Source organism: Nycticebus coucang, chromosome 5 (assembly GCF_027406575.1).
Source record: "Nycticebus coucang isolate mNycCou1 chromosome 5, mNycCou1.pri, whole genome shotgun sequence".
In the NCBI taxonomy this organism is placed as follows: domain Eukaryota; kingdom Metazoa; phylum Chordata; class Mammalia; order Primates; family Lorisidae; genus Nycticebus; species Nycticebus coucang.
In genome coordinates this window covers 142366369-142390714 of record NC_069784.1, presented here as the reverse complement: position 1 = coordinate 142390714, position 24346 = coordinate 142366369, and the positions used below count along the sequence as shown (strand labels likewise).

Below are 24346 nucleotides of genomic sequence, written 5' to 3'. Positions count from 1 at the left end.
TACTTATTTTTTATTTATTTATTTATTTATTTATTTATTTATTATTTGTAGTTTTTGGCTGGGGATGGGTTTGAACCCGCCACCTCCGGCATATGGGGCTGGCGCCCCACTCCTTTGAGGCACAGGAGCCACCCCAGAATCTCTACTTATTATAAGGACAGTAAACCAGGTGGAAGGAAGGAAGAAAGAAAGGGAGGGAGGAAGGAAGATTATAATAATAATGTCTACTTATTATAAGGCCAGTAGATTAGATGGAAGGAAAGGAGGGAGGGAGGAAGAAAGGTCTATTCTCTATTTTCTTACTATAGGGTGATACTTTCAAGGGCACACAAAATGTCTTATTTTACACCCTCCTTTCTCTCATGTGCAACATTTTATCAGAGATGGCAACAGCCAGAAAACAGCAGAGTAGTAAGGGGGTGGGAGGCCAAGGCAGGTGGATTGTTTGAGCTCAGGAGTTCAAGACCAGCCTGAGCAAGAGCAAGACCCTGTCTCTACTAAAAATAGAAAAACTAGGTGGGCATTGTGGAAGTCTCCTATAGTCCCAGCTATTTGGGAGGCTGAGACAGGAGGATCATTTGAGCTCAAGAGTTGGAAGTTGCTGTGAGCTGTGATGCCATAGCACTCTACCGAGGGTGACATAGTAAGACTCTGCCTCAAAAAAAAAAAAATACATTATTATGATATGAAAGAGTGATGGGTGAAATAATGAAGAGTTTCAGGAAAACTCAAAGTTTAATAGTAGTAGAGTTAAAATTCACATTTATTCTCACTGAAGAGCAGAATTGATACTTTAGAGAATTGCATTAGTGATGTAGGATATAAATATTATGTTTTTTCATAAGTAAGAAAAAGATAAGAATGGAAAAGAGGGTTTCTATTTTAAACTTATAACTTTTTACTGAATAAGAAACTTGACAATTAAACAGAATAAAATAATAAAGATATAATTTAAGAAATCTTTTCTGAGTTTGAAAAACGCTTGAGCATTGCACAATGGTGTGAATGCACTGAACGCTGCTGAGCTATACACTTAATGTGGTTAAGAGAGTAAATTTTGTTGTGGGAATTTTGCCAAAATAAAAAAACAGTGCACAAAGATTGAAAGGTCTCATTACCTAATAACTGAAACACCAATTTTGAAAAGGACTCACAATATAGAAAATTCTGGGGAAAACCACTTGAAATAGGACAAAGAAAAATACTAATATAATTACACAGACAGAAAAAATTAAATGCAAGGGAACAGAGACTAAGATGGCTCTTCCACACCAGACTCCAAAGGAGTTTGCCCAGTATAACACTAAATGCCAAAAGGCAAGGATGCGATGTTAGTTTGATATAATGATTGGAGCATATTCTGAGAATGTTACACTCACATTTGAGTCCTACGTGTACATGATATAGGTCTTCTTGAATATGCCATGGCTAAGATACACTGCTCTCTACAGATAGGTAGAAATTAAGAACTCACAAAATGGGGGAGTTTTGGTCTAAAATTTGTATACTTTGCACTGTAGAATCAGCCAACTCACCACAAGAGTGCTAGAAGTGTCCCCATCTCACAAAACAGTATCTGATTCAACTGGGCACACTAAAAAGGATCAGTCCCTTCAGCAATGCACTTCATCGGGGAAACAAGCAAGCGGGGAGAGGGGAAAGGCGAATGAATGGGGGGGGTCACGGTATATGGCACACCTCTTGGGAGTGGGGTGCAATTGTAAGAGGCACTTTGCCTAACAAGTGTAAGCAGTGTAACCTAATTCTTTGTACCCTCAATTAAGCTGAAACAAAAAAATAAAGAACGAAAGAAAAACATTTTAAATGCAAAAAAATGCAACTTCATAAAAATGAAAATTAAAATACTTAATTATGAATTTTAAATCTCTCATTGTGGGATTAAATGCAAAATATTTCTCTGAGCAACATATATGATGAAAATTTTACAACCATATTTTGAAGTTCAATAACATATAAATAGATCAGTGCTTAAAAAGCAAATGCACATTCATGTCTAGAAAAATGACTGAAAAAATACCAAAATAATAATGTGATTATCTTTTGGGTAGTGGAAGTGGGTATGGGAATTTTTTTCTTCTTTCAACGTTCTACATTTCCCACATATTCTTTAATGAACTCAGTTATTTTGTGTGTGTGTCAAACATAAACTTATTACGAAATCATAAAAACATACCTTTTTGTTTCTAAATGGTAGAAAGAGACCTTTTCAAATCCATAGCCAGCACTCCAACCACCCTAGGACAATGCTTATCACACCTAAAAGCAGTAACCCTGAGTGACTCTCAATGCCCCTCCAGCCACAAATTCTATGTCTCATAGTGGAAACAATAAAACAAATTACTATTCTCCCCAGCTACCCCCAAACCTATACTATTGAAGATATTACAAAACATTAAAAGATAGATGAAACTGAAGAGTTATTGCTATAGATTTTTATATAAACAACAAACTCAACCACAGCCAGGCCAGTGATGAAGAATTTCATTAGTGAGACTCCAGCCCTGTCCAGCACAGTACCTTTGCCTTGGCATCTTCTGGGTCATCTCCTTTGGAAGCTAGCAGCATGAGTCGCAGGACCAGGCTGATGCTAAGAGGGAACTGTCCTTTTAGCTCAGGGACATTGGATTTTATGAGTTTCCCAATTTTGGAAAATGGAACATCAAAGAAATATATATCTCCCTTCAGGTCTTGACCTCGTCTTCCAGCACGACCAGACATCTGGAAACAGAGTAGAACCACACTGTGAAATCTCCCTGAACAGTTCTGCTATTGAGCTTTTCACATTGGTCTGGAGCAAGTAATTTGTGTATATGTCCAACCATTAACTAACTAAAACTGATATCCAACTATGTAGTGCTTAGGAAATTTATCATGACTGAGGCAAAGCTGAAAAGTGAGATATTTATCATTATTACGTACTTCTTTCATATGGTTAATTGTACTAAATACTTCTATAATAATATCTGGAAGAAACAAAGAATAATGGCAAAAGACTGATTTCAAGTTCACTTACAGCTGAACTCTAATATAACAATTTCCTGTCCCTGCCCATCACTGCGCTCTCATCCCTTTCTTTCCTGCTTTCTCTCATACACAAGTGTATTAAGTTACAAACCACAAAACAAAATATGTGCACAAATCAAGAAAAAACACGAGTGAGATAAAATTCACAGATGTTACTTGTAAAAAGCATGTTACAAACACACTCTTTACAAAGAGTATATTAATTCTCATTTGTTAAGTTCTCAGATTGTGCTAACAGGCATTAGGAATATAAGAAAATTGCTTGGCAGCACCCGTAGCTCAGTGGGTAGGGTGCCGGCCACATACACCAAGACTGGTGGGCTTTAACCTGGCCCAAGCCAGCTAACAAACAACAATGACAATTGCAACAACAACAATAACAAAAATAGCTGGATGTTGTGACAGGCACCTGTAGTCCCAGCTACTTGGGAGGCTGAGGCAAGAGAATTACTTAAGCCCAAGAGTTTGAGGTTGCTGTGAGCTGTGATGCCACCGCTGTCTACCCAGGGTGACATAGTGAGACTCTGTCTAAAAAAAAAAGAAGAGGAAAAAAAAAAAAAAGAAAGAGAGAAACTTGCTCATTGTCAAACAACCAGAAGATGAAAGATCCAGGACCGAAGCCCTGGTATTCCAATGCCCAAATCCATCATCCCAGATATCATAATACCCTCACTCTAAAGCCCTAAATAGAAGATTCCTAAAGATAAGAAAGGAGGAGAATTAATGCAGAATATAGCAGCAAGAGTGGAAATGAAAACATACAGGTTGGGTGTTAGGTAGGAACAGGTTAATAAGGAGAATAAAAAGTGTTGAAAGAGAAAAGGAGAGAGACTCTTTCTTTCTTTTTTTTTTTTGGCAGGGGCTGGGCTTGAACCCAGCACCTCCCGCCACCTCCGGCATATGGGGCCAGTGCCCTACTCCTTTGAGCCACAGGTGCTGCCCCCAGGAGAGAGACACTTTCATAAAACCTGGACATGGTATGACATACCTAAATTTGGTGCTGCCAGAAGAGATACTTATCAAATTATCCTAAGCAAGGAAACCATATGAAGACAAATTTTGCTGTATGTAGGAATACATTAGGATATGTAAGAAGAGCTGAGAATCAGAGAAAGTGTTCTAGTAATACAAGGCCACACATGTTATGATGAAAGATGGAGGATACAGAAACTGCAAGGCAAAAATCAAATACCATTAAAGGAGATTAATGAAGCAAGTTTGGCAATGCATTGTGTGTCAGGAGCAAAGAAGAGGGAAGCATTAAAGGTAACATTTTATTTTTAACTTTTAACTCACAATATAAAATCCTGTGCACAGTAACCGAACAAGTAAATGTTTATTTGTACAGATACGTGTACCTTTCTTACAAATCACTCTATTTAATTCTCACAAATGTTGTGAGACAGTGACTATCACCCACATTCTGGAGGTAAGAAAGGAGGATCGGGCAGTTTAGATATCTCATCCATGCTCACACATCTGGTTAGGGGCAGTCACATACTCCAAACTCACGCTGCTTACTATACCACAGCAAAAAAATCACAGCTAGGTGTGGATGAAAGGCAAGGTGTGCCACCATGAATTGTAGCATGTTTGTAAAGTAAAGGTTCATGGTTTTTTACTATTTTATTTCTATATTATTAGCAATATAATAAGCAAATTAATACATATTGCAATACCTGTCTATAATTTAATGCATCCAGATAGACCGAGTTTTGAGCAAAAATCACAGATTTACAAGGCATGTTAATTCCCAAAGCAAGTGTTCCAGTAGCTGTCACCACCTAGAAAGAGAATAAAATAATCATTTCACAAAATGGCATTATAATAAAATACAATTATTTCCTGCCATACAGTTGTTGAAAAGCTTTTTATTTTTATTATTTTTTTATTAAATCATAACTGTATACATTGATATGATCATGGGGCATCATACATTCGCGTCATAGACCATTTGACACATTTTCATCACAATGGTTAACATAGCCTTCCTGGCATTATCTCAGTTACTGTGCCAAAACATTTACATTCTACATTTACCAAGTTTCGCAAATACCCCTGTAAGATGCACCACAGCTATGATCCCACCGATCTCCCTCCCTCTACCCACCACCCCCCTCCCTCCCCTACCTTTCCCACTTCCCCCTATTGTTAGTTTGTAACTGGGTTGAAAAGCTTTTTAAACTTTGATTAAAACACAGTGGGAAAGCTGGAAAAACTAGAAATATGGGTAGTCTTGCTATTTCACAAACACACCAAGCACATTCCCACATGTGCTGTTCACTTTGCATGAAATATGCTTCACCAAATATTCATTTGTCTGGATTCTTCAGTTGTCTGTTCAGATTCCACAGGTACCACTACCCTGAAAATAACCACTCCATCATTACCTTTCTCTGCCCTGCATTATTTATCTTCATGGCAGTAATGACTACCTTGATATTACTTTACTGTTTGTCTTATTCCAGACAAATATTTAAATATTTTTAAATGCATGACAACAAAGGAAATTATTTCAAAATAATATTGTTACAAACCCACTTCTAGGAAATGATCTATTTTGCCTACTAACATTTGTTAGGATTATATCAATAAAAATAACATATCTTGGTAATAAGATTTTGCAAAATAAAGTTTCTTCTGTTCCCTCCAAATTGTCGTGATAACTGACCACAAAAGGAGTAGAGGAAACTTTAAAGTTTACTAGATAATCCAGATTTTTGCTCATCTTTTCATATAATGCCGAGTATTTCTAGTCGTCCTCTCTTTTGATATTAATTGTCACACATGCCATGGTCAGTGTTAATATTTAAGAATATGGAATGATTTTCTCTAATTATTCTGTAACTGAGATCTATGCATCTGTCAAAATGCAATCCACCATTAATCAGCTGTTTTTTCTACAGTTTTTTACTAAAAACAAAAATTGAGAAAGTAAGAACATTAAACTTAGAAAATAACTAGAATAAATACCTTTTTTTCTATAGCAAAGCTACCACTATTTCTGTAGTACCTTTTATAGAGTGCTCTAGTTATTCATTCATTTAACTATTAGTAACTGAGCAACTACTTATAAAGGAAAATAAAAATCTCAGGACCACCCTCACCAAATCCTTATGCAAAAAGGAAGGCCATGACTAGAGACTGAGTCACGCAACACCCCTTCCAAATGAATGGCTGTTACTAATATTATGCATCAGCTAGATGCCCACTGGAAGGTAAAAGGCCTCAGGCATCTATAGGAACCACTCCCACGTATCATTCATAAGGAAATTCCTTGCCCATCATACTGAGGTCTGTAGGCTAAGTCTAGCTCCTAAAACTGAAATCTGTTTAATTCCACACTAACAAATTTGATTACCAGGTAATTTTCCCAGAAGCAGAACAAAGCTGAGATAAGATCATTCTTTCACCTGCCTAGAGATGTCTGCATAATTGTTTCTTCCTTCACTCCCTTTTCTTCTTCAAACATTCATGTTATCTTATGTAAAATGTAGATTTTCTGGGCCTCACAAGAATGTAACCATTTTGCCTCACTGGCCAACCCCCCTTCCTTTTTCTTTCTGTATTTCCTGCTCTTTTAAATATTAAAGTTCCCAAATCCCCCTCCAGAAAAGCAGTCACAGATGCATCTGTGGTTTCTATTTTTCCCATGTGTGTCTTCAAATTTTGGCTTAATAAGTAGCCATTGATTGGGACCTTTTCATCAGTCACTTACTTGGGGTTTTAATACTATTTAATAGATAGTATTTTATACATAGGATATGCTGATGAAAATACATGTGCCTCCCATCCCATAATCATGTACAAAATTTTGTCACTGGTTAATAAACTTTCTTTTTTTGAGACAGAATCTCACTTTGTCACTCTTGGTGGAGAGGTTAAGAATCTTTTAAATAAATGAATAGTTATTAGTTAAGAGAAAAGCTAAGCAAAGTTTTAGTGATATATTTAGGTTTTCCTCAGGTAACAGAATTATACTTTAACTGTGGTGTCAGATTTTTTTTCAACATTTAGCTTATTAAGATTAAAAGATGCTACTTAGAATAGCATAATCTCTCTCTCTCTCTCTTTCTCTCTCACACACACAAATAAAATGTATGCCATACAAAATCTAATACAGATAATTTCCTAAAGTTGTTGTCTATCTTAATGTACTACTTGAGATACAAACTTACTAGGAAATTATATAAACCCTCTTTGGGGGTTTATATAATTACGAATTCATCCAGACTATCTCCATGCACCTTCATAGGTTATACTAAGCAAAACAAAACAAGTATTTGGTTTGAAAGTTATTTAAATTAAAATTCCTCTTGTTTACTGTCAGTGATAGAAAGGAGAACATTTAAGAGTAACACATCTAAAAACTCTGCCAAGATATGCCGTGGGCCCTGAGTAACCAATATATTCTTGCTTTTATTTCAGTTATTACCTTAGAGAAATATCTGACTAAAGCTCTATTATAAATGTTCTCCAAACCCATGAAAGAATGTCTGTAGCCAAAATTATATGAACAATTGACAAAATTCCCTAGATATTATAAATGAAATAGCAATGGTTGTGCCAAAATCAGCATACATATATTTTATTATAGAAACACGCTCCTCCATTAAAGAAAATGGGGATATGCAGTCACATTATAGGTTGTTAAAATAAAAGCACATAATTACGTGAGACTAAAAGAAAAGAGGTAGTTATATTTTTTACTCTTAATCAAAATTCAGTTTAAGATAGTCACAACTTCAATTTTTAGAATGAAAAAGTTTACCTACCCTAATATATCCTTTCCTAAAGAGAATTTCAACTAATTGTTTTTCTTTGGCACTCATAGATCTGTGATGGTATCCAATACCCCTTTTTGCCAAAGCTTTTAGTTCTTCACCTTTTCTTTGAAATTTTACACGATCAAACACTACCTGTAAAGTCTAAAAGAAGCAAGCAGATTAGAGATTTTGATAATTTCTTATCTATTTTACTTTAACTTATAATCAAAAATGTTTAAATGAAAATAACATGCAATATGTAATAATATGGTTAAAAAGGGCAACTATGTAATAATTTGGTTAAAAAGGGCAACTGTTTGAAATTGATTCCACGTGACTACAAAGAATATTTTATAGCAGCAAAAGTAACTATAAGAAAAATCTTCCTTGAGGGAAGACCAGTTCCCAGAAGAGTGGGGAGAACTCCTAGGAGTTCTTCTCTGGCAGAGAGAGACTTCTCCAAGAAGGCAGAGCAGGTTCCTTATCTACATGGTCAGGGAATGTATACATTCCATAATAAATTGCTCACAAAGTCCTTAAAAATATTTATATCCTAAAGAGGTAATCCAGTTGTGTCCAGAGTTATATGGACAAAGTTAAAACCTGTTTGTAAGAAAGGGGGAAATAAAATTAAAAAGCCTCAATATCCAAAAGCAATAGGCTGATTACTGCTTACCTTAATTACAGGGGGGTCTGATAATTAAGTTCGTGAACTTACCATCATGAGCTTAGGTTGCAGCAGTGTACAAACAACTCAGTAAGATTTCATAACCTTGGTATATCAATGCCTCATAGCTACAATCATGTTGACATGTGATGGTATCTTGCTAAGTGGCATTCATTATTGTTGCTATGTTTTTTTGTGTGCCATCACGAGCATGTTGGGATTTGAATTAATGCAACAAACAAACATGAAATTTCTTGTCAAACTTGGCAAGACTGGAAGTGAAATCAGGGACATGTTAGTCTAAGTTTATGAAGATAATTCTATGAAGAAAATGGCAGTATCCAAATGGATTAAAGGTTTCTCTGAGGATATAAAGTGTCAGTGATGAAGAGAGGTAAGGGCAGCCAAAAATGAACAAAGCAGACAAAAACTTTGCAAAAATTTCTTGAATTTTATGTTAAAATTGTCAGTTGACTATGAGAAGCATAGGAGACCAAGTAAATATCAATAGAGAAAAGGTTCAGAAAATCTTAACTAAAAATCTTGGCCAACAACTCATGGCTCTTGCATCAGACAATGCACCACTCATATGGCACTGTGAGTGAGTTTTTAGCCAGTAAACTAATAACTGTGTTGCAACACCTTCCCTACCCACCTGATCTGGTCTCTAGTGACTTTTTTCATTACCAAAAGATAAAAGAAATATTGAAAGGAAAACATTTGATGACATTCAGGAATTCAGGACTCAGCGTAATATGAAAACAACTCTGATGGCCATTCAAGAAAAAGTTTCAAAAGGGCTTTGAAGGATGAACTAAGCATTCCCATCAGTGCATAGCTTCCCAAAGGGAATACCTCAGAAATAAACATAGTGATATTCAGCTATGAGGTATATAGTATTTTATTTTAGATGAATTCATAAACTTAATTATCAGACCCTTGCATAAAGTCATCAAAACAATGGAATATCAGAAATCTATTAAAATAATGATGTGAATACATGGTTGTGAAAAGGAAGAGATAATAAAGTTTACAAAAGAAAGTATACAATAGAATGAAGATATACACATATACACAATGTGTGTGTGTGTGTACTGTCACAGATAAAAGAGAAAAAAGGTTCATCTGGAAGGGCAATACTTACTTCTGAACAATGGCATTGCTTTTATTGTTACTAATTTGTATTTTCAAATTTGTCTACCTTAGGCATAAATAATTTGCAAAAGAAAACGTTTTCTAGCAAGAATTGTATACTATGTTTAGATATTCCAATGCTTCTTTGATGGAATGTTTTAGTTAAAATAGAGAAAGCCTATGATTTTGAAAAATTCTGTGAATATTGTTTAAAGTATATTGGACCACATGTGCCAACATTTTCAAATGAGGCATATGAGATTGAAGCCTAGAATTCAGGGTGTAAGAACAATATAATAGAAAGAAATATTGAAAGGTCAGATATTCACAAAGATGAACTGTTACCAAGCAAGAAATAATCTACAAATGCTAAACCTGTCCTTTCCAGATGTATCCTGCACAGTCGTTGAGAGGCATGTGTAGCCAAAGGTCTTATGGAGGGGTTTTTCCTCTCCATAAGAATTGTATTTATTATGTGATAGATTATACATGTATTGTATTAAGCACTGTCTACAAGTAAGAAGCTATGGATGATGAATGAAGTAATCTCCCAGAGAACTGTTTCATGCCATGTGCAGACCTCAGCATCCAGTGCTTTTTGATCAGCATATGTGCAGTCCTGAGGGATTTCCAGGTTCTCATCTAGACTCCTCAGTAGATCATCATGCTGAGCTTCAAGTATTAGGTTTTGATTCATTTTTCTAGCTTTTTCCTGGCTTTTTTCTTCACTGTTCATAAGAAGAAATTTTAATTAATGAATTTTTAAGTAACAAATGAATTAAATATTTAAGTATTTGGGAAGCACAGGAATTTTCACCCAGACTTCCACTGCTATACATCTGTATTATCACAACTCCATCTTCTTCCTCTGATGCCCCTCCCTTTCTGCCTCTGGAACTTATGATCTCTCACGAGAAAATTGCACTATGTATTCATATTTTCTATGACATTCCCTTTCTTTCTTGCCAAATCCAGTTCTCCCCAGATGACCCTACTTCTCCTTGCTAAAGGGAAATCATTCTCTGTTTCTCAGCCTTCATGAAACTAGGCTTGGAAGTAAGGCAGGCATCCTCCTTGCTCTACTTTGCCAATTCCAAGCTGTTTTCCTCTCCTTATACTGTGTATTACAAGTGCCCCGAGTTTGGTCCCTAAAGGTACTCAGATGTACCATTCCCTAAAGAATTGCCCTCAACTGACAGGAGCCTCCTAGAAATTCCTAACCTAGGAGGTTAGCACATCCCCTAGGGGTGGGGGAATGGCCCGTGGCAAATAACTGGCTGAATAGCAAGATGGAGCAATTCTGTGGTACCCCAGAGTTTTTAGTGAGCTCTAGCCCAGCTGTGCTCTAGCAGAACCACCACATCCCCACTGATCTTCTTCACCTTCCCTTTCCTGCTTCAGTCATTTTCTTAGAGGTCCCTCATAAGCACATTCCTTCAATAAATCACTTACACAATTACCCTCATCTCAGTGTTTGCTGCTAGGAGACAAGACCCAGGATACCCTCCATAAACCCTGGCACAGATCTTAATCTTATCAGACTGTGTTAACCATTATCCTTCAACATAACACCCTCCACACACACCCAGATCACTTATTCTTTCTTTGATTTTTCACTTGCCTCTTAACTGTGGACATAATGTGAGAAGATGAACTCACTTGTATTTCATCACTAAGTGTTCTCACCTACAATTATCATCACCCTTAACTCACTGATTATCCTTATGTTGGCCAAGCATGAGGCAAAACATGTGTGGAGGCCCAGGTGTTATTGCCTAACTGCAAGTTTTTATTCAAGGTAACAATCTGTCAGATAAAATACATCCTATCCTCCTACATTGACAAACATAGCTTCATAACAACCTGAAATCTTAAAAGATAGGAGTGAACTGTGGGTGGGCAGGTCTCCTTGGCTACACTGACTTCTCATTTTACAGAAATGTACACAGACGGAGAAGGGCCAGATTGGTAGAGTGTGGGGCACAAGGCAGGGCCCCCTCACCCTCAGTATAATATTGGTTCTGAATAAGAAATTAAAACAGCCTAATTTTTAGAGCTTGAATTGTTGTTAATCACTAATCCAATTTGAAATGTGGCCCCCATAATCCTGAAGGAAAGTTGTCTAAAGAGGGTTAGTTATAAGGAGGTATTCACCTCCTACACCAGGTGTCCTCAAACTGTGGCTCACGGGCCACATGAAGTGGTGTGAATTGTATTTGTTCCTGTTTTGTTTTTTACTTCAAAATAAGATATGTGCAGTGTGCATAGGAATTTGTTCATAGTTTGTTTTTTTTTAAACTATAGTCCGGCCCTCCAATGGTCTGAGGGACAGTGAATTGGCCCCCTGTTTAAAAAGTTTGAGGACACCTGTGACCTACACTGTCTCTGAGCTTTTCACCTCCAGTACTTCTAGGAGACAGCACAATAGATAGAGGGAATATAAGCAGAATGATCAGCAGTCAATTCTAGTTTACTCTGAAATTTGGGAAACCTGAATCAGAGATAATCTAAAAACTGCTTCAACTTAGAGGGTACTATCTATCATTCATTCATAAATTCTTATGGAGCAATTTTTGCCTGCCAGGCAATGTGCTCAGCACTGGAGAAAAAAAAGAGGGAAATACACAGTTCTTATTATAAATTAGGTTAAAATTTTGGGGGGAAAGTATATACAAACAAACAACAGTAATATATTATAACTGAGTTGCTACTAACTACTGAAATTGTAGAAAGAAAACTAGATAAATGGTCTCCTATCTTTACTCCATTCTCTCATCCCAATTTACAAATAAGTCCAAGCAATAACTAGAACTTCTTTATAGAACAAGTCAATGTATGTTTCCTACTGAGACTTGTGAAGTAGTTTAAATCTTTACTGAACAATTTGTTTAGTTCAATACTTACATTATCTTTTGTTTCTCCATGGATTTTTTGATTTTTCGAAGTTTGTTAGCCATGACCTGGACTTCTTTATCAGCTTTGGGAGCCCTTTTGATCTCCCGCCTTTTCTCTAGGAAAGTGTACACGCTTTTAGCTCTGTCTTCTACAGCATTTAAATTGAATCTGCAAACAAATAAAAAGAATGCTTGATTTGAAAATAATATCATAAACATAATAAAATCATATTGCAATTGACTGCTATCATCCTGACATTTATCCATTGAGTTTTTAATATCATATTTATAAATCCTATGTAAAATGTGCATACTTATTGTTCTGGGTCAGCAGACTCCTTATTAACTTCCTTCCAGTAAATAGTGTTTTCCTCCAACCCAGACACTACCCCTGTCACAAGACAATAAATAAGAGCTCATAAACATTTTTCCTATACAAGTAGTCAGACAGTCCATAGGCAAAAGACAAAGAATAATGGGTTTACTTCATTTATATGTAGAAGACAGACATCTATCCCCTTCACCAGTATTCCTAAAACATGAGGGAAAAAATAATTTTAAAAATTGGGGTTTAAGAGGGACTTCACCCAGCAAACACAAGCAGTATAACCTGGTTCATTGTACCCTCAGTGGTTCCCCAACAATTAAAAAAAAAAAAAAACTGAGTTTTTTGGTATGGTGGAAAGAATTACAGGTTCTCACTCTAGCACTTTGAAATATGACTACTTTCCAGAAATTAGAAAAATGCCAGGTTCTGATGGTATTTACACTCCAGAAGTGTCCCCAAGACCTGGGCTTTATACTTTTTGAAATATATACTCACTAATATGTTGGTCCAGACTTCTTGGCACCTTGGGGCTTAACCTAACAACCTGGTCCAGGGGTTGGCCTTCTCAGATATGAACAACTAACTACAAATGGGTACAGAAATTTATAGACAAATAGCTATAGATCAAATTCTCATGTGAAGAGTAAACTGTTCCTAGAAGAAGTAAAAGCAAACATTTAGCATGTTTATATCACTTGCATCCCACTGTGTCAGGAAGCTAGAGTTTTCACAGAAGCAGTGAATAATCAAAGGAAATTTTATTTTTCTACTATAATTTGTTGGCAAAATGCTTTGACTGGAAGTAGCCAATAGCTGTTATTATTATACTGATTAGAGCTTATTATAGCAAATAATAGACTGGATTTGTATAATAAAGTTATAGAAATCTAAATTTTGAGAAAAAGGGCTTTTCGAAAGTCTTCACAAAACTAGCCTTAAAAGGAAATGTGTTTAGCTTGTAATAAATTGGTACACTGGTGAAGGAAGTATTAAAAGAGTGACAATCTGTGCAACATAGCAAAGAATTCCATATAATAGATAATAAAATAATAATAACAGTAACATGTATATTAATTCTCAGTGGCTTAAATATATTAACTTAGAAGTGGGGCCTAATCTCACTGGGGTTAAGTACTATCCCAGAGTGCTTTTGATCTGCATTTCTTTTGTTTTTTTTTTGATCTGCATTTCTTTGATGATTAGAGATGATAAGCATTTTTTTCATGTGTTTGTTAGCCCATAGCATAAAATCCAAAATCTGAAGATGCTGGCATGGATGTGGAGAGAAGGGAACATTTCTAAACTGCTGGTGGGATTGCAAACTAATACAACCTTTATGGAAAGAAGAAGGGAGAATTCTTAAAGAACTAAAAGCCGACCTTCCATTTGATCCCACAATCCCATTACTAGGTATCTACCCAGAAGAACAGAAATAATTTTACCACAAAGGCATTTGTACCAGAATGTTTACTGTAGACCAATTCATAATTGATAAGTCATGTAAGCAACCCAAATGCTCATCAACCCATGAATGGGTTAACTAACTGTGGCATATGTATACTACATAGTTACTATTCAGCCACAAGAAAAGATGGAAACATTACATCTTTTACATTTACCTGATGGAGTCAAAACACATTCTTCTTAAGAAAGTATCTCAAGAATGGAAAAGAATCCAATGTACTCAATACTAATATGAAACCAGATGATAAAACACAAATGATAAAACACAAATATAGTCCAGCAAGGGGGAGGGAAGAGGAGAGAAAGGGAAGGGTTTGGAGGAAGGACAACTGGGGGAGTAGGGATGGGCAGTTGGTGGGATCTCGCCTACTGTGCACAATGTGAGGGTGTTCAGCATGACCCCAGGTGAAGAGCTCCTCTACAATTTGGAATTTACCTTCGAATTAAAAACAACATAACCTAAAAATTTGTACCCTCATATAAATTCGAAATAAAAAAAACCCTTAAGGGTGGGGGATTTGTGGCTTTCTATTTCCTTACATGTGACCCTGTGACTGTACCCATATTTTACAGAATAAATTATTTCATTTTATTAATATATTTTTGTTCATCTTTTATATTTCTTTTTATTTTTAAAATGAATACATTTGAAATATGAAATAATAAAATAAATTTCTTTTTTTTTTTTTTTTGTAGAGACAGAGTCTCACTGTACCACCCTCGAGTAGAGTGCCGTGGCATCACACGGCTCACAGCAACCTCTAACGCTTGGGCTTACACGATTCTCTTGCCTCAGCTTCCCGAGCAGCTGGGACTACAGGCGCCCACCACAACGCCCAGCTATTTTTTTGTTGCAGTTTGGCCGGGGCTGGGTTTGAACCCGCCACCCTCGGCATATGGGGCCGGCGCCCTACTCACTGAGCCACAGGCGCCGCCTAATAAAATAAATTTCAATGAAATAATCCTCCCAGACTGACTGGCACATTTAGAACATTAGTAAGCCACGAGGGCTACAGTGATGGCTACTATGCCCATGATTTATTTAACTTTCTTGCCAACCACCAAGAGGCCAGTTGGCAAGAGTTTATGGGGGTTGAGTACACTGTTATCTGATTTTGACAATGGTGTTCTGTGTTTCTGTTTGAAGTGGAACTTGTGAATAGTTGCATAACTTAACAGTACTTTTTAAATTCTGCCTGTTTAGCAACTCATCATACCAAAAAAGAACAAGAAAATCCTGAAGGAAGAAAACAGATTTTTTAAATGAGGATTGGGAAATGCAGTAGTGTCTTCTTTCTGATAAAGATAAGATGACTTACTTGCTTTGTGGTACTGTAATATCAACATTAAGGAATTCAATGCTTATCACCATTATAACATTCATAAGAACCACAAATACTTTAAATTAGAGGAAGATGCACAAAAGGTCAAATAGCAGAAATTAAACAATGAAAAACAAAAGCAAAGGAAATTCTTTCAAACATCAGTAAAACCAGGAAATAATGCCACTGAAGCAAGTTATAAGTAATTTACATAATCAGGAAAAAAGGGTAGCCATTCAGTGATATGGAAATTGTGGGAAAACGTATTGATGAAGCTAAGGGATACTTAGACTTCAATAACAATTGCTGCTTTCCAGGAGAACCATAACTGATCTGTGACATCAATTAGCCTTCCACTTAACAGAACAATTTTATGCAATACTTCAAAAAAGAAAAAATATATTATTTGGATGAATCAATTGGTACTACTAACTCAGCACAGGTTTTATACTTTATTTGGGTCATAACAGAATATTTTCTTGGCTATGGATAGTTACTTGCCTTAAGCACTTTTGTGAACAAAACACAGAGAATAGATACGTTCAACAACTTTCAAGATAAATGTCATGCAGTTGAACTGAATTTTTGGTAAATTTAGTGAGTTATGTACAGATGGTTCACCTTCCATGATAGGAAAACAAGAAGGGTTTATTAACAGATCCAGATGCTCTCATTTCTTTTCATTGTATCTTTCATCAGTGAAATATGACCTAAAGATACAGTTTTAAATGACACTTTGCCACAAGTTATAAGCATTGTTAACTATTCATGCAAATGCAACATGGAGCCATCAGTTTTCTGACACACTAACATTTTTTAACATCAAAAAATGAGGCCTTCAGTGTGGATTTGCTGCATAATTCTAAAGTGTGTTGGCTATTGCAGGGACAGGTATTAGCCAAAATTTTATCTCTGCAAGAATAGATGGTTATATCCTATGAAGAACAAAATCAGCAATGTGAATTATTGAAGGAGGAGTTCTGTGGGAATGGAGCACTTATGTGTGTGATATCATGTCAAATAAAATGACTTGAATATTTCTTTGCAAGGTAAAACTAAGTCTAAATATGATATGTGGCAAAAATCCCAACACCTAAAAAAAGGCTTTTTTTCCCCCCCAAATTTCACAGGAAATTTTGAATGAACATTTTCCCCATTTAGCAAAGGTCACTGATGAACAGTAAACATTTGAAGAATATGCATCTGTTATAGACCTAGTAATTGAAGAATACACTGAAAGGTTCACTCACCTTGAGAATCATGCCCTCACACTCAAGTTAGCATTGCAGCCTCACCTTGTTGATTTCACCAAGGCACCCAAAGAACTACTTGGGGACTGACTGAGCTCTCAGGAGATGGCATTTTGAAGTTATTGTTTGACACTAAAGATATCAAATTGAAATAGGGAAAGAAATACACCTTTGGCAACATACCAAAAAAACTCTTTCTTAGTTGTCAACCACTTATTGCTGCAAATCTACATTCTCCTACCCAACCCAAATCAAGACATCCTTAATATCACAAATGACTGACACTCATTTAGCAGATCAGCTGTAACTGTGGACCTTCATCCTCCAACCAAATATTTAAATGCTTTCTAACCAATACCAGACACACAAAAAAAAGTCATTTGAAAGGTTAGTTAACTTTAAAATTAACAAAGTTTTCATTTTTTTTGAAGTTATTAAGTACATAGTTAGATTTTTACAAAATAGTGTAAATTTTTAAAGTATATCTGATTGAAATTTCTTGAATGTGGCCTTATTTGATTATAGCTAAATTAATGCAGCCTTCTGATATGAAAAGATTCCCTGCCCCTGTATTAACTCACTTAGTACAAGGGGTGGGGGGCGGGGAAGGGCAAGATGGCTGACTGGAGCCAGCCTTCAACTGGAGCCAGTCAACAGGAGCCAGCCGACTGGAGCCAGCCTTCCCATCCGGAGGGAAAGATAATGTCCAGAAAGTACCCAATTAAGCTGAAAACTGGGAGCTGAGCTGAGAGAGACGAGTGATAACTGCAGGTCACCTCTGCTGAGCCAAGTTGCAACTCCAAGAAAGCAATCTTCAGCTAAGACTTCAAACCAGAGTCACTGATGCACTAGGATTGGACAAGGAACAGCTGAATACAAGACAGAGCCACCTAACTCCACCATACCAAGCAGGTTTCCTCAGCCTTGGACTGTAATACTGTACCGGTCATGTACAAAGCTGTAAGGGGAAATGCTGTAGTCATCAGTCCCAGATCCTTGACAAAGGGTGGGTTAACCACAACTCTAGGATCTTCCAATTGAATTTCACCTTATCTGCTCATCTAGCCAACCAGCAAAAAATAATCATGAGGTGGAATCAGTGGAAAAACTCTGGCAACGTGAATAATCAGAGTAAATCAACTCCTCCAAGGAACAATATGGCAGACACAGCACAAGATCCCATTCATAAACAAATGGCTGAGATGTCAGAAATTGAGTTCAGAATTTGGATAGCAAATAAGATCAACAGAATGGACATAAAGATGGAATTAGAATTTCAAGGAGTAATTCAAAAGATGTCTCAAGAATTCAACAAATTCGGCTTTCGAAGATGGCGGCCGAGTAACAGCTTCCTTGCATCTGGGCACCGAGAGTCTGGGGAGATAGGACTCCAGGCATCTCTGGCTGGTGGGAACTGCCTATCATCACTCCTATGAGGATACAGGGAGTCAGCGAGAGACTTCTGGACCCCAAGAGGAGGACTAAAACAGTGGAAAACCGGCAAGTGGTCGCGTGTGTTCAATCCGTCTAAACCCGCCCACAACTTCCACAGGCACAAGAACTTAAAGAGCAAGAGGAAGTGAAAGGAAAATTAGGGCAAGGAAACAGATAAAAGAAATCACTCATGAGGAAGAATCAGCAGAAAACTCCAGGCAACATGAAGAACCAGTCTAGAACAACCCCACCAAGGGACCATGAGGTAGCTACTGCAGATGATTCCACCTGTAAAGAAATGTTAGGAATGACAGAAAGGGAATTTAGAATACACATGTTGAAAACAATGAAAGAAATGATGGAAACAATGAAGGAAATTGCTAATAAAGTGGAAAATAACCAAAAGGAAATCCAAAAACAGAATCAAATAAGAGATGAACGATATGAAGAATATAAAAAGGATATAGCAGACCTGAAGGAAATGAAACAGTCAATTAGGGAACTTAAAGATGCAATGGAAAGTATCAGCAACAGGTTAGACCATGCAGAAGAAAGAATTTCAGAGGTAGAAGACAAAGTTCTTGAGATAACTCAGACAGTAAAAGAGGCAGAAAAGAAGAGAGAGAAAGCAGAACGTTCACTGTCAGAATTATGGGACTTTATGAACCGTTCCAACATACGAGTTATAGGAATTCCAGAAGGGGAAGAAGAATGCCCCAGAGGAATGGAAGCCATACTAGAGAATATTATAAAAGAAAATTTCCCAAACATCACCAAAGATTCTGACACACTGCTTTCAGAGGGATATCGGACCCCAGGTCACCTCAACTCTAACCAAGCTTCTCCAAGACACATTGTGATGAACCTGTCCAAAGTCAAGACAAAAGAAAAGATTCTGCAAGCTGCCAGGAGTAAGCGCCAGTTGACCTACAGGGGCAAATCCATCAGAGTGACCGCAGACCTCTCTAATGAAACTTTCCAAGCAAGAAGACAATGGTCATCTACCTTTAATCTACTTAAACAGAACAATTTTCAGCCCAGAATTCTGTACCCTGCTAAGCTAAGCTTCAAAATTGACAGAGAAATCAAATCATTTATGGATATACAAACATTGAGGAAATTCGCCACAACAAGACCAGCTCTACAGGAAATACTTCAACCTGTTCTGCACACTGACCACCACAATGGATCAGCAGCAAAGTAAGAACTCAGAAATTAAAGGACAGAACCTAACCTCCACACTGATGCAAAAGATAAAACTAAGCAATGGACTCTCACCAAATAAGACGAATAGAATACTACCACACTTATCAATTATCTCAATAAATGTTAATGGCTTGAATTCCCCACTGAAGAGACATAGGTTGGCTGACTGGATTAAAAAACACAAGCCATCCATTTGCTGTCTGCAAGAAACACACCTGGCTTCAAAAGACAAATTAAAGCTCCGAGTCAAGGGTTGGAAGACAATTTTTCAGGCAAATGGAATTCAGAAGAAAAGAGGAGTTGCAATCTTATTTTCAGATACATGTGGATTTAAAGCAACTAAAGTCAAAAAAGACAAAGATGGTCACTTTATATTGGTCAAGGGAAAACTACAACAAGAAGACATTTCAATTCTAAATATTTATGCACCCAATTTAAATGCTCCCAGATTCTTGAAGCAGACCTTACTCAGTCTGAGCAAAATGTTATCTGATAATACCATCATAACAGGGGACTTTAACACACCTCTTACAGAGCTGGACAGATCCTCTAAACAGAAATTAAACAAAGATATAAGAGATTTAAATGAGACCCTAGAACAACTATGCTTGATAGACGCATATAGAACACTCCACCCCAAAGATAAAGAATATACATTCTTCTCATCACCCCATGGAACATTCTCCAAAATTGATCATATCCTGGGACACAAAACAAATATCAACAGAATCAAAAGAATTGAAATTTTACCTTGTATCTTTTCAGACCATAAGGCACTAAAGGTGGAACTCAACTCTAACAAAAATGCTCAACCCCACACAAAGGCCTGGAAATTAAACAATCTTCTGTTGAATAACAGATGGGTGCAGGAAGAAATAAAACAGGAAATCATTAACTTCCTTGAGCATAACAACAATGAAGACACAAGCTACCAAAACCTGTGGGATACTGCAAAAGCAGTTTTGAGAGGAAAATTCATTGCTTTAGATGCCTACATTCGAAAAACAGAAAGAGAGCACATCAACAATCTCAAAAGAGATCTTATGGAATTGGAAAAAGAAGAACAATCTAAGCCTAAACTCAGTAGAAGAAAAGAAATATCCAAAATCAAATCAGAGATCAATGAAATTGAAAACAAAAGAATCATTCAGAAAATTAATGAAACAAGGAGTTGGTTTTTTGAAAAAATAAATAAAATAGATAAACCATTGGCCAGACTAACTAGAAATAGAAAAGTAAAATCTCTAGTAACCTCAATCAGAAATGATAAAGGGGAAATAACAACTGATCCCACAGAGATACAAGAGATCATCTCTGAATACTACCAGAAACTCTATGCCCAGAAATTTGACAATGTGAAGGAAATGGATCAATATTTGGAATCACACCCTCTCCCTAGACTTAGCCAGGAAGAAATAGACCTCCTGAACAGACCAATTTCAAGCACTGAGATCAAAGAAACAATAAAAAAAGCTTCCAACTAAAAAATGCCCTGGTCCAGATGGCTTCACTCCAGAATTCTATCAAACCTTCAAGGAAGAGCTTATTCCTGTACTGCAGAAATTATTCCAAAAAACTGAGGAAGAAGGAATCTTCCCCAACACATTCTATGAAGCAAACATCACCCTGATACCAAAACCAGGAAAAGACCCAAACAAAAAGGAGAATTTCAGACCAATCTCATTCATGAATATAGATGCAAAAATTCTCAACAAAATCCTAGCCAATAGATTACAGCTTATCATCAAAAAAGTCATTCATCATGATCAAATAGGCTTCATTCCAGGGATGCAAGGCTGGTTTAACATACGCAAGTCCATAAACATTATCCACCATATTAACAGAGGCAAAAATAAAGATCACATGATCCTCTCAATAGATGCAGAAAAAGCATTTGATAAAATCCAGCATCCTTTTCTAATTAGAACACTGAAGAGTATAGGCATAGGTGGCACATTTCTAAAACTGATTGAAGCTATCTATGACAAACCCACAGTCAATATTTTACTGAATGAAGTAAAACTGAAAGCTTTTCCTCTTAGAACTGGAACCAGACAAGGTTGTCCTCTGTCACCTTTACTATTCAACATAGTGCTAGAAGTTCTTGCCAATACAATTAGGCAAGACAAGGAAATAAAGGGAATCCAAATGGGAGCAGAGGAGGTCAAACTCTCCCTCTTTGCTGATGACATGATCTTATACTTAGAGAACCCCAAAGACTGAACCACAAGACTCCTAGAAGTCATCAAAAAATACAGTAATGTTTCAGGATATAAAATCAATGTCCACAAGTCAGTAGCCTTTGTATACACCAATAACAGTCAAGATGAGAAGCTAATTAAGGACACAACTCCCTTCACCATAGTTTCAAAGAAAATGAAATACCTAGGAATATACCTAACGAAGGAGGTGAAGGACCTCTATAAAGAAAACTATGAAATCCTCAGAAAGGAAATAGCAGAGGATATTAACAAATGGAAGAACATACCATGCTCATGGATGGGAAGACTCAACATTGTTAAAATGTCTATACTTCCCAAAGCAATCTACCTATTCAATGCCATTCCTATCAAAGTACCTACATCATATTTTCAAGATTTGGAAAAAATGATTCTGTGTTTTGTATGGAACCGGAAAAAACCCCGTATAGCTAAGGCAGTTCTTAGTAACAAAAATAAAGCTGGGGGCATCAGCATACCAGATTTTAGTCTGTACTACAAAACCATAGTGCTCAAGACAGCATGGTACTGGCACAAAAACAGAGACATAGACACTTGGAATTGAATTGAACACCAAGAAAAGAAACTAACATCTTACAACCACCTAATCTTCGATAAACCAAACAAGAACTTACCTTGGGGGAAAGACTCCCTATTCAATAAATGGTGTTGGGAGAACTGGATGTCTACATGTAAAAGACTGAAACTGGACCCACACCTTTCCCCACTCACAAAAATTGATTCAAGATGGATAAAGGACTTGAACTTAAGGCATGAAACAATAAAAGTCCTCCAAGAAAGCATAGGAAAAACACTGGAAGATATTGGCCTGGGGGAAGACTTCATGAAGAAGACTGCCATGGCAATTGCAACAACAACAAAAATAAACAAATGGGACTTCATTAAACTGAAAAGCTTCTGTACAGCTAAGGAGACAATAGCCAAAGCAAAGAGACAACCTACACAATGGGAAAGGATATTTGCATATTTTCAATCAGACAAAAGCTTGATAACTAGGATCTATAGAGAACTCAAATTAATCCACATGAAAAAGGCCAACAATCCCATATATCAATGGGCAAGAGACATGAATAGAACTTTCTCTAAAGATGACAGACGAATGCTAACAAACACATGAAAAAATGTTCATCATCTCTATATATTAGAGAAATGCAAATCAAAACAACCCTGAGATATCATCTAACCCCAGTGAGAATGGCCCACATCACAAAATCTCAAAACTGCAGATGCTGGCATGGATGTGGAGAGAAGGGAACACTTTTACACTGCTGGTGGGACTGCAAACTAGTACAACCTTTCTGGAGGGAAGTATGGAGAAACCTCAAAGCACTCAAGCTAGACCTCCCATTTGATCCTGCAATCCCATTACTGGGCATCTACCCAGAAGGAAAGAAATCCTTTTATCATAAGGACACTTGTACTAGACTGTTTATTGCAGCTCAATTTACAATCGCCAAAATGTGGAAACAGCCTAAATGCCCACCAACCCAGGAATGGATTAACAAGCTGTGGTATATGTATACCATGGAATACTATTCAGCCATTAAAAAAAATGGAGACTTTACATCCTTCGTATTAACCTGGATGGAAGTGGAAGACATTATTCTTCGTAAAGCATCACAAGAATGGAGAAGCATGAATCCTATGTACTCAGTTTTGATATAAGGACAATTATTGACAATTATGATTCTGGGGGGGCAACAGAAAGAGGGAAGGAGGGAGGAGGGTGGGGCCTTGGTGTGTGTCACACTTTATGGGGGCAAGACATGATTGCAAGAGGGACTTTACCTAACAATTGCAATCAGTGTAACCTGGCTTATTGTACCCTCAATGAATCCCCAACAATAAAAAAAGAAAAAAAGAAAAAAAGAAAAAAAAAAGAATGGAGAAGCATGAATCCTATCTACTCAATCTTGATATGAGCACAATTAATGACAATTAAGGTTATGGGGGGGAGAGCAGAAAGAGGGATGGAGGGAGGGGGGTGGGGCCTTAGTGTGTGTCACACTTTATGGGGGCAAGACATGATTGCAAGAGGGACTTTACTTAACAATTGCAATCAGTGTAACTGGCTTATTGTACCCTCAATGAATCCCCAACAATAAAAAAAAAGAATTCAACAAATTCAAAGACAAAATCACCAAAGATTTTGGCACATTGAGGCAAGGACTTGTAGCCCTCAAAGATCTGAGAAATGCAGTGGGATCCCTCAGTAACAGAATGGAGCAGGCAGAAGAAAGGATCTCTGACATTGAAGACAAAGCTTTTGAATGCTCCCAAATGCTCAAAAGGGAAGAGAAGTAGAGAGCAAAAACAGATCATTCTCTCAGAGAGCTCTGGGATAATTCGAAAAGATCTAATATTCGCCTTATAGGAATTCCTGAAGGCAACGAGATTGCTTTGAAGGATACAGATGCTCTTCTTCATGAAATAATCTAAGAGACTTTCCCAGACATGACAAGAGATTCTGAAATTCAGATAACAGACAGTTTCAGAATACTAGCACAACTCAGCCTGAATAAGAAATCTCATAGACATATTATAATTAGCTTCACCAAACTTAATATGAAGGAGAAAATTCAGCAAGCAGCCAGAT

The 24346-nt window shown here is 36.9% G+C and overlaps 1 protein-coding gene across 1 annotated transcript in view; it reads right to left on the bottom strand.

Annotated features, from left to right (window-relative positions):
• LOC128585870 (probable ATP-dependent RNA helicase DDX60) overlaps positions 1 to 24346 on the bottom strand; it is a 147641-nt gene that overhangs the window by 16789 nt on the left and 106506 nt on the right. Inside the window, 5 exon segments of the mRNA XM_053591251.1 lie at positions 2539 to 2739; positions 4725 to 4829; positions 7821 to 7973; positions 10193 to 10340; positions 12517 to 12675. Of these exon segments, the coding sequence (XP_053447226.1) occupies positions 2539 to 2739; positions 4725 to 4829; positions 7821 to 7973; positions 10193 to 10340; positions 12517 to 12675 (766 nt within the window).